The 16,156-nt window shown below is 30.1% G+C and overlaps 1 protein-coding gene across 1 annotated transcript in view; it reads right to left on the reverse strand.

The window, feature by feature from the left end:
- Positions 1-244: 244 nt before the first annotated feature.
- LOC120084748 (probable serine/threonine-protein kinase pXi) overlaps positions 245-16,156 on the reverse strand; it is a 28,980-nt gene continuing 13,068 nt past the window's right edge. Inside the window, exons 3-5 of the mRNA XM_039040570.1 lie at positions 1,017-1,297; positions 447-921; positions 245-333 (exon numbers count right to left, since the gene is read on the reverse strand). Coding sequence (XP_038896498.1) covers positions 245-333; positions 447-921; positions 1,017-1,297 — 845 coding nt within the window. The remainder of the gene's footprint in view (positions 334-446; positions 922-1,016; positions 1,298-16,156) is intronic.

Genomic DNA, 16,156 nt, shown 5'->3' on the forward strand with positions numbered 1-16,156 from the left:
TCTTTAATTAACTTTATCCATCTTCTCTGTCTCAAATTCAACTCTTTCTGCTCGAAGATGTATTTCAAACTCTTATGATCTGTAAAGATATGACATTTCTCACCATACAGGTAATGTCTCCAAATCTTCAATGTTAATACCACAATTGCTAGCTCTAAATCATGTGTAGGGTAGTTACCCTCATTCTTCTTCAGCTGTCTGGATGCATAAGCTACTAATTTTCCATCATGCATCAACACACATCCTAATCCTTGTCTGGATGCATCACACGAACTCCTTCCCTAGAACTAGAAGGGTTAGGATTAGTGCAGACACCAATCTTTACTTTGGCTCCTGAAAACACTGTTCACAACTATTCGTCCATTCAAACGTTGCATCTTTTCTAGTTAGATTGGTTAATGGAAAAACTATTTTTTAAAAGCTTTCTATAAACCTCCTATAGTAACCTGCCAAACCAAGGAAACTATGTATCTCTGTTACTGAGGTGGGTCGTTCCCATTTAACTATGATTTCTATCTTCTGAGGATCAACACTAACTCCTACTGCTGACACCACATGCCCCAAGAATACTATTTGGTTGAGCCAAAATCCGCACTTACTAAACTTGGCATATAACTTCTTTTCACGTAGTGTCTGCAATAATATCCTCAGATGCTCTGCATGTTTTTCCCTACTATCTGAGTAAATCAGGATATCATCTATAAAGACAATTACGAACTGGTCTAAATATGGATGAAATATCCTATTCATCAAATCCATAAACACCATTGGGACATTAGTTAAGTTAAATGGCATAACCAGAAACTCATATTGCCCATACATGATCCTGAAGGCTGTCTTAAAGACATCTGACTCTCTGACCTTTAAATGATGATAACCTGATCTCAAATCGATTTTGGAGAACAATGGTTCTCCTTTCAACTGATCAAACAAATCACCAATACGAGGCAACAAATATTTATTCAATATAGTTACCTTGTTCAACTGCCTGTAGTCAATGCACAACCTGAGCGTGCCATCTTCTTCTTCACAAATAGAATCGTTGCTTCTAAAGGTGATACATTGGGCCTGATATAGCCCTTATCAACTAGTTCCTGCAACTGAGTTTTCAACTCCTTCAACTCAGCTGGTGCCATTTTGTAGGGTGCCTGAGAAATAGTCATTGTTTCTAGGATCAAGTCTACCGTAAATTCCATCACTCTATCAAGTGGTAATCTTGATAACTCCCTAGAAAATACATCAACAAACTCTTGCACCACAGGAATATCCTCCGGTTCTAACTTCTTCACTTGTAAAACTATTACAAAATGATTAGTCTCATTATATAACACTGTTAATAGTAGAGATTTACATTTTATTAGAATGACTATAGGTGACATGACCTGAATCCTGAGTGAGTTGTGAAGTCTTGCCTATGAACGCGATCCTTTGATTTGAATGGGTGAGAGTGGCCAAATCGTTAACTCAATAAACCTACCATTTTGAGGATTCATCTGATTGGGGAGTTGGGAACACAGCTACACAAGACAGAATTCACTCCTTCCTTAACGTCTGGGTAACTAGATAAATTGCTCCCTTAAGAACTGATTTTAGAGCTTGAACAATGTGGCGCCACACCTTCTTTTAGCCCAGGAGAGATTTGGTCATAGTTAGGCTATGACTTATTGTTCATTAGAGGGATCGGTGGTACTTAAGAAGTTAGATGTAACTACATGGGAAAAAACGGTAATTTGGCCCAATTATACTTACGAGTGATTTATGAAGGGTCATCGTACTGTTGATTGGTTATATTCAATGGACACAGAAATATATCTGTAGTGCAAAGAGTGCAGCTGTCAGTCTTTAGTAGAGTGTCTGACAGTTAATGGATGGTGGATAATGTGATTAAAGAGTTTAATAAGTTATTCACGTACCGTTTGAGCTTCAAGCTACAGGTCCATAAGGTCCTCTTGGTAGCTCAATGGATTTAAGTTGAAAATCAGTTTTTGGGTTAATTTAAAATGTTCAAATTAATAAGAAGAAATTTACTTATATAAGATATAGTTAAATTAATTAAATTATATATGATATAATTGATATAATTATTTGATACATTATTGTTTATTTGGAGGAATAAATATTTGAATATGATTCAAATATATTTTCTATGAATAAGATTCATAGTTATTAAATTTAGTATAAATATGATTTATATTAAATGCCATAAAATAGAGAAAAAGAACTATGGTTTATATATTATATATGATGCAATATTAATACTATAAGTTATAAATATAATATAATAAGTTAGTTATCATATTTATTTATAATTATTAATTATTTGATAATTAACCATTTTTCTCTATAACCACCTTTAGTGGGTAATTATTTAGTTTTATGGCAAATTGGTAAATGAAATTTGATTTTATTATTTCGAGAACAAGTGAACAGGAGACATGATTTGCGATCGAGTTTTCTATACGATTCTTCAGAGACTAAACAATCAAGTAGTATAGTCTATGTGATAGACTTGGTCGTCTACACGACAACGTTATTCCTTTCTCAATTGTCTTCCTCCTCTAACTCCAAACTTTCCCTCTAACCAAAATTAGCCAGAGCCCACCACTCCTGGATTCTCACACTGAGAATACCAAGATCACCAAGTGGTAGTGTCCTGTTTGGTTCGAGATTACTTATTGTTGTTTGCTGTTGTTCAAGGAGAGCTCGTGACTTGTTCGACGCGTTCGTGAAGAATTACGATCTAGGGATTAACTTGAAAAATTGTTCTTCAAGGGTACATTCTTCTCCTAAGTCTAATTCTATTTCTCCTTCTTCTTAGCATGCTGTAAAACTATGTTAATGCATCTGTAAATTTCAATTATGTGTAAAAAATTAAATTTGGAACGATCCCCACTTCCGCTACGGAACCTCGCCGTTCCGTCGTCACAAAATATTTTTTGGGTAAAAATCTCTCACTTCTACCGCATGAATAAGTAGAAGATAACTGAGAAACTAAAAGAAAGTAATAAAACGGGTAACACAAGAATTTAGATGGAAAACTTCCAACTTGAAGAAAAACTACGACCCACCAAAAATAAATCCACAACGTGAAAAATTGTTTCTATCACATAGAACAATTCTTTTTCCTGATTCCAATTACAAGAGCACTCTCTCAAAACTTTTATACTAATCGCACCCTTTTCCCACTCTCAAACTAGACAATACATAAAGAGAATTTAACTAGAGTTAACGTACTCAAGCTTAAAATGTTTCTAGCTGAGACAACTTGAAACTATAGGCATATGCTCATCTCCATTCTTCAATTTAACTGATGTGGGACAAACTACACTTCTAATATTCTGCCAAAACCCAACAAATTCCACCTTAGCAAGATATTTGAAGAATCCATAGCTTCTGTAACATCCATTGTCTTCACCGACAATCATAATTCTCAATAAAAGAACTATAACCTACTCCACTATGAAAAGTAGACCACTTGGAATAGCACCTCCCAAGATTTTTCTTTTTTGTTACATGTCGATAAACCTTGCTAATATTTAAGGTAAAACTTACATCTACTTGACTCACTTGAAAGTCTTTCAACCGTTAACATAACTTCCACCACACACCTTGCATAACCGTCAAGTCAATGCCCACTTGCAAACTTGTGGAACTGCTAACATCACATCCTTTATCATGGTAAAATGGATATACCACGATGATGAATTCCGTGTTTTTCAAAGGAAGTCACCATTTCCTCTAACGAGAAAGACACTATCAGTATTCGATCTAGAGCCCTTTGACGAACTTGCTCTATTTTTTCATGCGCTCAGACTGACTGCATTCTCAGCATCTTATCTTATTTGAACCTCTGCTGAAATCACTCTGAAACTACACTAGAACACCATCAACGCTTAACTTGCACTTGTGTAACCCATATTGGTACATTAACACATTTCTTGACTTACACTTGCCACAAGCCGAAGTTGATTCTTTCATCAAATTTCTCCACATCAAACTTTCCTCATAAATCTTTGACATACATCTACTTCTCTCCTTGAAAAGTGGCAAATAGTGATCAACTCACACTATTTATAATATCACAGCCCGTTTCAAGAATTCTTTTATGATGTGGAAGGTTAAACAATGTTGCAACCATAAAGCATACTTAGAAATTCAAGAAACTACGAACTTAACGCTCTGATACCACTTGTTGAGAAAAAAACTCCCACTTCTACACAGGAATAAGCAAAAAATAACCGAGAAATTAAAAGAAAGTAATAAAACAAGAAACACAAAAATTTGCGTGGAAAACTCCCAACTTGGGTGTAACGACCAGATCTTTACATACTATGGTCCGACCGCTACGACATGCATACTTAGACTTTTCTATCATGAGATGAATTTTGGTAAAAATTTCAAAAGAACATATCTAAAATTTTATTAATTAGGTAGAAACTGTATAAAAAGTTTATTTTACAAAACACCAGGATCCATAAAACATTAGCGTAATGATACAAAATGCATATATGCCCATAATAGTGAGTTTGATGTTTGGTCCTTTGAGCGACGTCCAGTTCTGCCACCTACGCTGTGTCCTTACCTACAAAGCTGTAAAATAGGATGAGTATATAATAAACCCAGTAAGTAGTTCTCACATAAGGTAGTGACCAAATGCACAATCACATGCAACATGTCATGAAAACATATGATTGGGACCAAAAATATATAATAACATGTGGTGGTCGGTTATGCTTCCAACGTAAATTTCTCCGCCCTGGTAGGAAGATGAGGACTTAAGTGAAAACTAACCCATCTGATGATTAGCGGATCATGCAGTCAGTAGGGCCAGAAGCGCATCCAACATCAACTATTAGTATAAACATAAGATTGGACTAGAGGGGTGCAACCATACATACCCTGTTAGTCCCTAGCATAAACTTGACATAAAATTGGGTCTAGAGGGGTGCAACCATACATGCCCTGCTAGCCCTGAAAGCATAACCTTTACCTAATTAAATTTTAATTTTATTTTATCATCGTGAACAAACATAATGTATGGGATCCCTTGTCGAGAAACATGTTTTAAACATGTAATGCAACATAACAAGGACATAATTATGCAACATAATAACGGTACACTACCATAGAACATTTAAAGAGAGGGTGAGATAAACTACTTATTTTGACTGTGATCCTAGTTATTTCTTATTATTCCTTATGGTTTGATCCTATAAAATTTGTAAAGCACTTATAATTAAAACTAATTTTAGAACTATTTAAAGATTTTGATGAATGTAACTTATTTATCTTGAGAATTATAATCATTAAGTCTTGAGAGTATTAGTGTAATTACGCTTAATCCTTTAACAATGAGATTACTAATACTAATGATGATGACAATAATAGTATTAGTATAATAATACTAGTAGTACTAGTAGTGGTATAATAATAATAATAATAATAATAATAATATTTGTATTAGTAATAATAATAAGAGTAATAATAATAGTACCAGAATAATAATAATAATAACAATAATAATAGAAATAATAATAATAATAATAGAAATAATAAAAATAATAACAACAACAACAACAGTAATAATAATGATAATTGACAATAATATTATCATTAAATTAACATTGTTAATAACAATAGTAATATGAACAATAATAATATTAATAATAATAGTAGTTATAGTGAAAATCCAAACTTTATTAAGTAAGCAATAGAAGTTTAATTTTAGTTATTCAAATTACTAAGTTCATATATTAATGGTAGTTTTAAAATTGTGCTTGAGTTTGACATTTAACTATGTTTAGTATATGTGAAAAGAAATAAACAAAACTTAAAAGTAAGAAAACTTACTTGCACTAACCCAAAATCAAGAATGCTCTCCAAAATTTTTCATTAAAAAAAAAGAGCACCCACAAGCCTATTTATAGACTCACTTCACCGACTTACTTAATTTAATTTAATTAATTTATTATTATTATTTTTTTTAGCCGACTTACACATTTATAGTTGTCATATATATTTTGTCTCTTTCCTACTAACCGACTATTGCTCACTTGATTTGATTTTTTTATATTATTATTATTATTATTATTATTATTTTACTCAACAAAACTTTATATATCATTATTATTTTATTTCTTATATATTTAATTACTTAGATATTTGTTTAATTAGTATTTTGTTTGCCACTTATTTAGATGCTAGTATTTTATTTATTTTTATTTTTATTTTATTATTATTATTATTATTATTATTATTATTATTATTATTTTGTCTTAAATTTTAAAAGTTGTCTAGACTTAGAATAATTCAATTTTAATTTTGAACTTTAAAGTTAATATATAATTTCCTAATATATTTACGTACAAATTCGGAATATTATATTGGGGAAAAATTACGACACCAGAAAGAAATCCACTACTTGAAAATTGTTACAATCACACAAAACAATTCTCTCTTCCGATCCCAATCACAAGAACACTCTTAAAGCTTTTATACTGCTCACACCCTTTTCTCAGTCTCAAATTAGAAAATACATAAAGGAAATTTAACAGGAATTAGCACACTCAAGCTTAAAATGTTTTTAATTGAGACGACTTGAAACTAGGGCACATACTCCTGTTATAGGCTTGAAGCCCATCCATATTCTTCAATTTAACTGATATGGGACAAACTGTACTTCTAATATTTTGTCAAAATCCAACAATATTTTGCGTTACTCAAGTTAAGATTTTAATTTTTAGTATATAGACGTATTTGCATACTCAATTTGATGAAGATTTTAGATGTTACAAGGCAATTGTGTGGTTTAGTCCAACCGAAGCTTAGTGAGGCTCCATCTAATAGTGATTTCAAATATAAGGTATTGATTGTGTTGGCTGAGAGTGTAATTGCAAGAAAAAATAATCAAATAATTGTAAGTGAGGAAATGTCAAGTGAGTTTTTTGAAAATTTCAGGTAAATGGATGGTTTTTTTTTTTTTTTTTTTGGATAAGAGCGTATTGGCAATGGAAAAATTCATAGGTGAAGCTTACGATTTCCGTCAATTTCGTTTTGAGATGATGAGTTTTGGAACGTCATTAAGAAATTGATGCATATGACGTAATTAGAAAATCGAGATGGGAAAGTTTTTGGGTTTGGAATAGTATTCGTCATGTTATGGCACAAAATGCTGGTTATTAATTTCTCATGTTTTAAATGATGTGCTTTATGATGGTAGTTGTTGCATAGAAGGTATTCTTTTCATTAACAAGCTTTTTTGTTAATTTGAATACAATGTGTTTATAATTCTGGATATGTATTCACATTAGGGTTTGTTCATATTTTCATTTGAATGTTAGATTTTTTGATACATTAGATCTTAATAGATATTTTTTTTATCTGTGATCAACAAGGAAGGTTTATGAAGACTTCCTAATAGATTTTAGGAAAATTTTCTAGTAGTTTTTAGAATTAAGTGGTTAGATAATAGGATTTTGTTTTATTCAACTAATTTTGTTTTTAAATACACCAAGAATGTAAAGATTTAATAGGGGTATACTTGTCATTTTTTTTTATACTTTAATGAACCGTTTGAATGTTCTGACTATTTTTATAAGTGGAAACTGCTTTTGTTATTTTTTGAAAAAGTAATTCTATTTTGACCACTTGTTCAAAGAACCCTAAAATTTTCTGTAGTGCATGGGCATCTACAAAATTTCCTATAAAAAATTTCCTAGGTTGTACAGTGAATTAGAACAAGACAACAAAGCCCAACAAAAGGAAGCCCAACAGACGATACATAATGGGTTGAATTTGATATGAACCACATACCCATCATATAAATTTGTCACAAGTTGAAATCTTTTCTTTCTTTTTGTTTCTTAGAAGCACATGTTGAAAATGAAATCAATCTTCCAATAATAATAATAATAATAATTGTTATTATTATTGAGGAAATCAGTCTTCCAATTATGATGGAAAAATGACTGATATTGTTTTTTTTTAATATTAATATATCACATTGATTAAATCGAGGAATAACAATTTGACTTAATGTGACGTAAGAGAGTAATAAAGTAGTAAGGTTCTATTTGAGATTGTTGTAGTTTTTAAAATAATTGTTAGTAACTATGCTTTAAAAAAACAATTGTGAAAAGAAGTAAAATAGCGTTTGGTAAATTTCAGCTTAAATTTGAAAAAATAAGTTAGAGTGTTTGATAAATAAATACAAAAACATCTTAATTTAGATATAATAACTAAAATAAACTTATAAAATCAATATATTTTTTTTTAAATTGTAATTTAAAATTTTAAATAATTATTTAATGTGATAAACTTTGTTTGTTATAGATTGATTTTTAAATATTAAGGAAAATAGCTTTATTTTAAAAATAAATATGATATACTTTTTAAAAAAAGATGATGCATTTAATTCATGAAAAGTAAAAAATATATTTGATTAGGTGAAAAATAGATAAATATATAAAATAAATCTTATTTTAAAGTATAAAATTGAAAATTAAATATTAATTAAAAATTCTACCTGGTTTTAGGAGAATCTAAAAGCTAGAAGGATATTGCTTTTAAAGTCAATGTGAAATTAACGTATTTTTAAAAGTGATTTTAATATATTTAATTTAAATTTGTTTTACCAAACGTAAAAAACGGTTAGATTCTTTATAAACGACTTTTTGACACAGTTAACGCAATGCCAAACGTAGTCTAAGTTAGCTAGATAAAATAAGGTCTAGTAGAGGAAAGGAAAAAGAATATAATGGTATAGAAGTTGTGGGTAAGAACATATTTTTAATATTTTTATTAGATAAATCTTCACTCATTAGTCTAATCAATATGTTATGTCAGATTTCAATGATCAAGTCGCGATATTTGTAAGAATTGTTATAGACAATTTTGGATTGAAGGGTATAATAGACATAATATAAGAATAGAAGCTATAAGATTTGAACCAAAAATAGCACCTTAGAACCAAAATGAGCCTAGGGAAGAAGGTAAGTTCGTGCCAACTCTAGACCCAAAATGGGCCTAAGGAAGATAGTTAGTTCGTGTCAAAGCTTAAATAATGTATGTGTTCAGCCTCAGCCTTGGTCCGAGGCTAATCCTAACATGCTCTAGCCCAAGTTTATATGCTCGACCTTGACCTTATTCCATACATGCCCCTACCCAAAGTATCGCCTGTAAACCCCGAACTTAGGTTCCTTAGGTAAGCATGTTTTGGCCAAAAGGGGTCCTATATTAAATATATATTTTTTAAAGTAGATAAATATGTTATTTATAGGGATTTTGAAGAAAGGGAAGGAAATATCTTAAATGAAGGAACTCAATCATTATCTGGCTAGAGGCACTAAGAGAGGATGATGTGGCAATTTATTCCTTGAATTCAGGAAGCGGCAGAGAGATTAAAAGGGAGGAGAAAATTCAAAGGCATGGTTTCGACAATTGACAAAAGGAAATCTAGTAAATTCAGTGCCATTTGAAAGCTGGGAGAATCTAGTTTTTGAGGTGATCCTGTTGGAGAACGATTGCAGAGGAGAAGAACAAAGGAGAAGAATTTGCAAAAGAGGCAGAACCACAGATTAATCCGGACTTATGGTAAAACTTGGAAGTTCCAAGCCAAACTATAAAGAAGTTTGGGCTGAAATTTTAAGATAAGAACTAACTCAAATATAAGCAAGTCTGTAGAAGGAAGTTTCTTAAAAAGAGCTCTGGATTTTGAGTTATGAATTTTTGAAATTGTACCAGGTAATTGGGCACAAGCAGACAACTGCTTGTGAAGAACAAGCAAGCAATTCAACGTGGAGAATTACAGTGAGACTTTATAAGGAGGGTATTGCTCTCGGGGGAAATCTCGCTAGAAATTGAGGTGAGTATCGCTAAGAATTTCACAAGAAAAGCTTGGTATCGCTCTAGAGGGTATCGCTAGTATCGCTTGTGGGGATCTCGCTAGTGTCGCTTGTGGGGATCTCGCCAGCATAGCTTGGGGGGGATCTCGCCAGCATCGCTTAGGGGGATCTCGCCAGTAGAACTGTCTGTGTTGATGGAAGTTCTTTTAATAAATAAATTATTTGAGATAAGCTAGGAATTCTAAGTAGTTTTAATCAGGAGATATCTTTTCAGGCCAAGAAGAGCTAGGGGAAGCGTATAAACCAGTAGGAGCCTAACGAACTGTGAGTGACTAAGTAAACTCTAAGTTTTTAATATTCACGCATATCTGATCAAGTAAAGCACAGTGACATTAATGATGTATTTACACTTCCTCAAGCAACAAATTGTAGAAGAATAACTTAATGCACGTCTCCCGGTTTGTATGTGTGTAGCACAGGCCAAGGTATGTTGTGTAACCTTTATAAAAGCTATGTTCTGATTTTGATATATGCTTTCTAAAGGAAGGTTACAGGAGAATGAATTCTTGTGTAAATGAGTGGCAATGAATAGCTCTTATGTTATACTAGGCTATGGAACTTAGTGTGTGTTACAGAATACACATTTGATACCGAAGGACTTTTGAGAAGGTATCCAGCCAATTAGGTACCGAAGGACACTTGAGAAGGTATCTGGCCAATTTGATACCGAAGGACTTTTGAGAAAGTATCCGGTCAATTTTGATACCGAAGGACATATGAGAATGTATCATAGAAGCTCGATACTGAAGGACAAATTTGAGAAGGTATCTGAGCGAAAGTATATAAAATATGATAGTATTTAGAGTGGCCACGTGTACGTAGGCAGTTATGAATGAGAGATTGAGGTATGGGTCTCTTGGCTGGTTGTAAACATTGAGAGCTAGAGCGTTTAGGCTCGTTCTCAATTAAGGAATAATAACGTTTAATGACGTTCCGAGAATGGCTTAAATCTATATTTAGGGACAATTGTTGAGTTTACTCATTTGTGTGTTTACATGTTCATAGTATTGCTATGCTCGTTGAGATGATTCTATAGTCACTTACTGGGCTGTTAGCTCATCAAATTTTTGTATTCTCTTTTCTCAGGTAGCAGTCAGTTTCCTCAAGGTTGATCCTACTGCTACTTGTCACCAAAAGTCTCGGTTTATTAAGAAGATTTAAGTTGATAATCTGTTTATGTACACATGGTTTGTAAAAGGGACTAGGGCTTCTTTAGGAATGATTGGGTCTTCTGGGATGTTTCCTTTTTGTTTCTTGTAAAAGTAATGTTGTGGCTGCATGCGTATGTTTATAAAGTTTTGTAGAATCCCTTTGGGAGGTTTGCTGTATGTGTAGATTATTAGTGTTTGTAACAGGTTGGTATTAGATTAAAAGACTTGGTGGTGGTTACGGGCAGTAGGGGCTAGTAACTACTACGGTCATGTCCTTTTCCTGAATAAAAGAGTAATTTGGGAGGGGGTGTGACATCGCCCTAGGTAAAAAATAAGCTTAGAGAGAGATGCTCGGCTTCAGTCCTAGCTAAACATAAAATCAAGCATGTCCCTCAGCCCAGTAGGTTATATAAGTACCCTTAAGTGACTTTGAAACTCTAACAAGACAACCTATATCGATCACCTTTATAAATTCATAATTATAATCCCACATGAGGTAACTTGAATCCTACACTCAAATTCTCTTTCCACTCTTTAACTCTCTAACTTAAGCATTAGGGTGCTTTTGACAAACACCACACCGATGTATAAGTTTTCTCTTTTACAGGTCACGTTCTTCTCCCCCTCAAACAAATTTACTATCATGTCACATGAAACTCAAGTGCTTTCCCCCTATCCAAAATTTGACATCAACAAGAATTATTATTTTTTAGTTGAAAAAATACAAATGATTTATTCTCGTATTTTTTTTTCCGAGTACAACTTCGTGAGGATGGAGGATCAAACCACTCACCTCTAGGATGATGGATCATGCCAATTACCGTTAAGATAAGCTCACTTTAGCTTGTACTTTCAAACTTTACTAAAAATTATGGATATCATATTTATCCATCGAAATTAATAGTTAGATTATATATATATATATATAAGAGAAAATTAGATTAAACTACAATTTTAGTCCTGATATTTTAAAGTTTGTTCAATTTTGATCCATGTACTTTCAGGTCTAATTTTAGTCTCTATACTTTCAATAAATCTTAAATTTAGTTCATCAAAGTTATTTTTTTACCAAAATTTATTAAATAATAATAATAACTTTTATTTATAGTAAAAATGTTAATAGATAATAAAAGGTTTTTAAAAAATCAACAATAAACTAGTACTGTGACTAAATTTAAGTTATTGAAAATTCAAAAACTAAAATTAGATAATTGAAAATATAGAAATTAAAATTAAACAAATTTTAAAGCATATAAACCAAAATGATATTTTTAACCATTCAATTATATGCTACTTAGCTCAACTCAAAAAATGTAACTATTTTAGAAATCTCATTGAGGTATAAATCTCTTTATAAAAGTTAAGTCAAAAAGTGTCTTTACCCATTGGATTGAGAATTACATGTTTAACAAATTAACATTTATAGTCCCCAGAAATGACAATTTAATTAGTCTCCAAATCCTAATTGATAATGACCTAATCCACGTACTTTTAAATTTGTAACAATTTAATCTTAAAATTTTAATAAGTAACAATTTTAGTCTTGATATTTTAAATGTTATAACAATTTAATTCTATTGTAAAAAATCTCATCAAAATTATACGTCAAGTTTTATACGTAACGACTAAAAATAATTTTGATTCCTAATTAGTTTATCAAAGAAATTTCATTAATTCTTAATATAAATATATTTTTTAAGATAAATTGTAAAGTACATAGACTAAATTTTTATTTATTAAATTTTAAGAACTAAATTGTAACTTTTATAATATTTCAAGGACCAAATGTGTTTTTTTTAACCAAATCAAATTATAATATATATATATATATATATATATATATAATATAGTATATATTATTATTAGTCATTAGAGGCAAAATTGACTTTTTAAATGGGAACACCTCCAAATTATTATTATTTTGAAAGGGCAACACTTCCAAATTAGTTGGTTCAAGATGTATTGATCTTTCACTTTTCATGCATTCTTCAGATACACTTAAATACTAATTATATTTCATAGTCAAGAAAAACAACATAATTAAATCAATCATCATTGATTATTAATCAAATCAATGGCTTGCTTTGAAAAGTCAATTAAATAATTTATCATTTGAATTTTAATTAATTATTATTGGTTAAAATAATGGCATTGTATGAAACTATAAAGATAAACTTTTTCATTATTATTTTTTAAAAGAAGAAGCTAGCTACTAAAATTAATATTATTTATCTTTGTATATCTCATTTATTTCTTATACTAAAAAAAACTTATTTTATTTCTATATTTACATTATGGTGTGGTGAATACAACCATTTCAGATCATTCCAATCTCTACTTGTGTATATTCCATTCACAAAATGAACTATTATGTCGAAGTCAAATATTCGATTTATCTACTTGATATAAAATTTTGGTTAGAAAATATATGTTATTATATATATATATATATATATTTTAAATGTGTGTTTAAACATTGGTAAAAATGATTTCAAATTCTAAGATTTTAAAATATCGAAATAAATCTATTTGAGATGGCATACAAATATTGACAATCTTTTATACTAAAAAAACTATTTAGAAACATTAGTGAAAGGGTTGTTGTAGCATGTATTTCCATTAGAAAATTAACAAGAAAAATAAAAATGATAATTTGGATTTTTTTTATAAGACTTTCACATTTTTTTAACCAAATAAAAAAAGGACGTAAATATATTTGTAAAGAGAAATAATATTTGGTGTCAAATTTTGGCCAAGGAAAAATGCATCTTACTTCACGTGACACTAACAGTTGAATTTGTAAGTTAGGATAGAAAGGACTTGCAAAACAAAGAAAAAAGGTTCATATACCTAAGTCTGTAAGAGAAGTACTAGATAATAGAGAAAAAGTCAAAAGTTCAAGTTATCTCATACGAAGTTATGATGATCTATTTATAGGGATTTGATCTAAGATTTAATTAGTCCTACTTGGATTTAGATTTGAGATTTAAACCTTCTTGAATTAAGATATGACTTTTTCCTAATCTCACACAAGTTAGATCAAATCTGATGTCATTTAATTTTATCTTGATTTTGATTCTACTTTACCTTATCTTGATTTTGGGCTTTATTTCTCGTCAAAATTTACCCACAACAAGAGGGGGGAAAAAACTAAATATTTCTATTTTGTATATCCAAAGAATAAGAACCAATATATAAGAAAAAATGGGTCTCTTCAATTAAAATTTAAAAGAAAGAGAAAAATGAGAGATGTTTTAGAAGAAAAAAAAATACAAAGATGAACCTTTCCTTTAATACAATATTTGGGGTAGGGAGACTCAAACCACAAACTCCATGGTTATTAGCATACTCAAATGTCAATTGAGTTATATTTGCATGTTTGTTTGTTTTTTTTTTTTAGAAAAAGTTAAACACAAAATACGAAAATTCTAAAGACTGACTTTTTAAAATCCAAATTTCCTAAACTTGCATCCCAAACATAATTTTTTTTCCCAAATCCAGGCTACTTAACTCTAGCTCATCTATCAGACTTAGCATTCTCAAACTTAAAGATTCTAATAAGTTTGAATGTTAAACGTCTCCTTAAGCTTTTCATCCAAATGTTAAATTGTTGACCTTCAAAAGTTGACCCAAATTATCAATGATTTTTGCCTTTTAACCTAGTAAGTGGGTTGCGTTTCAAATATATATATATATACATATATATATATATAACCTAGGAGGTAGGGGTTGACATTCTTTATAGTCAACTCATTTTTAAATTAAAATATATGAACCCCATCATTCCCAAAATAAAAACAAAAAAAAAAAAAAAAAAAAAAAAAAAAACAAAACAAAACTTGTAGTCCTCTTCTAAAGTCGGCCAATACCACCATCAATGATTGAAAAGATCTATATAATTGGTTCATAGAATTGAGACAAAAGTACAAATAAATTCATTGACTTTACAAAATGGCATCTTTTATTTATATATATTGGGGAGAGTAAAAAGGCTAGAGTTCTCATCAAAAGTCAACCCAACATCTTTATTCAGACCACTTTTGTAGATGCTACTACCATGTGAACACAATGTTTATTATTATTAGTATTAAACTAATGAATAAGAAAATTGGTTAATTAATATTTACTTTAAAGATAATAATTAGGTACAACAATTTCATACTTTTTTTAACATAATAAACAAAAGAAAAACAATTGAATGTTTTTTTTTTTTTGCTACATGTCATATTTTAATTGGCCAACTGCTTGAACTATATAAAGATAGATATCGACCTAGATAATACTTAAAATTTGTTATTATTAAGAAAAATTTTCACATATAAAAAAAGTCAAACTATTTACAAAAATAGTAAAAAAAACATTGATAAACACTTCTATCAGTTTCTATCCCTAACAGACACTTATAGACTTCTATCAACCTCTATTAAAGAAAATTAAAATTTTTCTATTTTATGTAAATAATTTTCTTTATTTTTTTGTTTTTAAAAATCCTCCTTGTAATTATTATTTTGAATCGACAATTGATGTGCATAAAAATTGTAATTAGTGGATGCATGTTATGAAAGCTTTAATGGTAATTTATATGGCACAAATTTTGAAACCTTCCGATCCCAATTATTGATAATTTGAAAACTTCATCTCAGAATGGGAATCATCAATCATCAATCATCAATAGGTCAATTCTTAGTACATTAATTTCCAAATTTTCTTTTAGAACTATAGAAGTCCAAGTTAGTTTTGGGGTCAAATCAAATGCCAATATTGACAATGACATTCAAATGCTTAAAGTGATTAAAGTGTTCTTTGACATTATATATATATATGTTTTATGTATTTAATATTTATCCATTAAATCCGAACACAAACTAGAAAATAAGCAAACAAACAAAATCCCTCCTCTGTTTCCTCCAAAAAAAAAATTCACCATCAGAAAGAAAAAACACCCCACTATTATAAATATTATAAAAATAAATAAATGTTCATTATTTAGTGTCTTAAAAGTCATGTGTCAATCTTCACGGTATCCATATGCCTTATATCCATGTAAAACCACTGCTTATAAATAGTGACATTTGGTGGATTTTAAAATCACATACATTGATG

Source organism: Benincasa hispida, chromosome 9 (genome assembly GCF_009727055.1).
Source record: "Benincasa hispida cultivar B227 chromosome 9, ASM972705v1, whole genome shotgun sequence".
Classification (NCBI taxonomy): domain Eukaryota; kingdom Viridiplantae; phylum Streptophyta; class Magnoliopsida; order Cucurbitales; family Cucurbitaceae; genus Benincasa; species Benincasa hispida.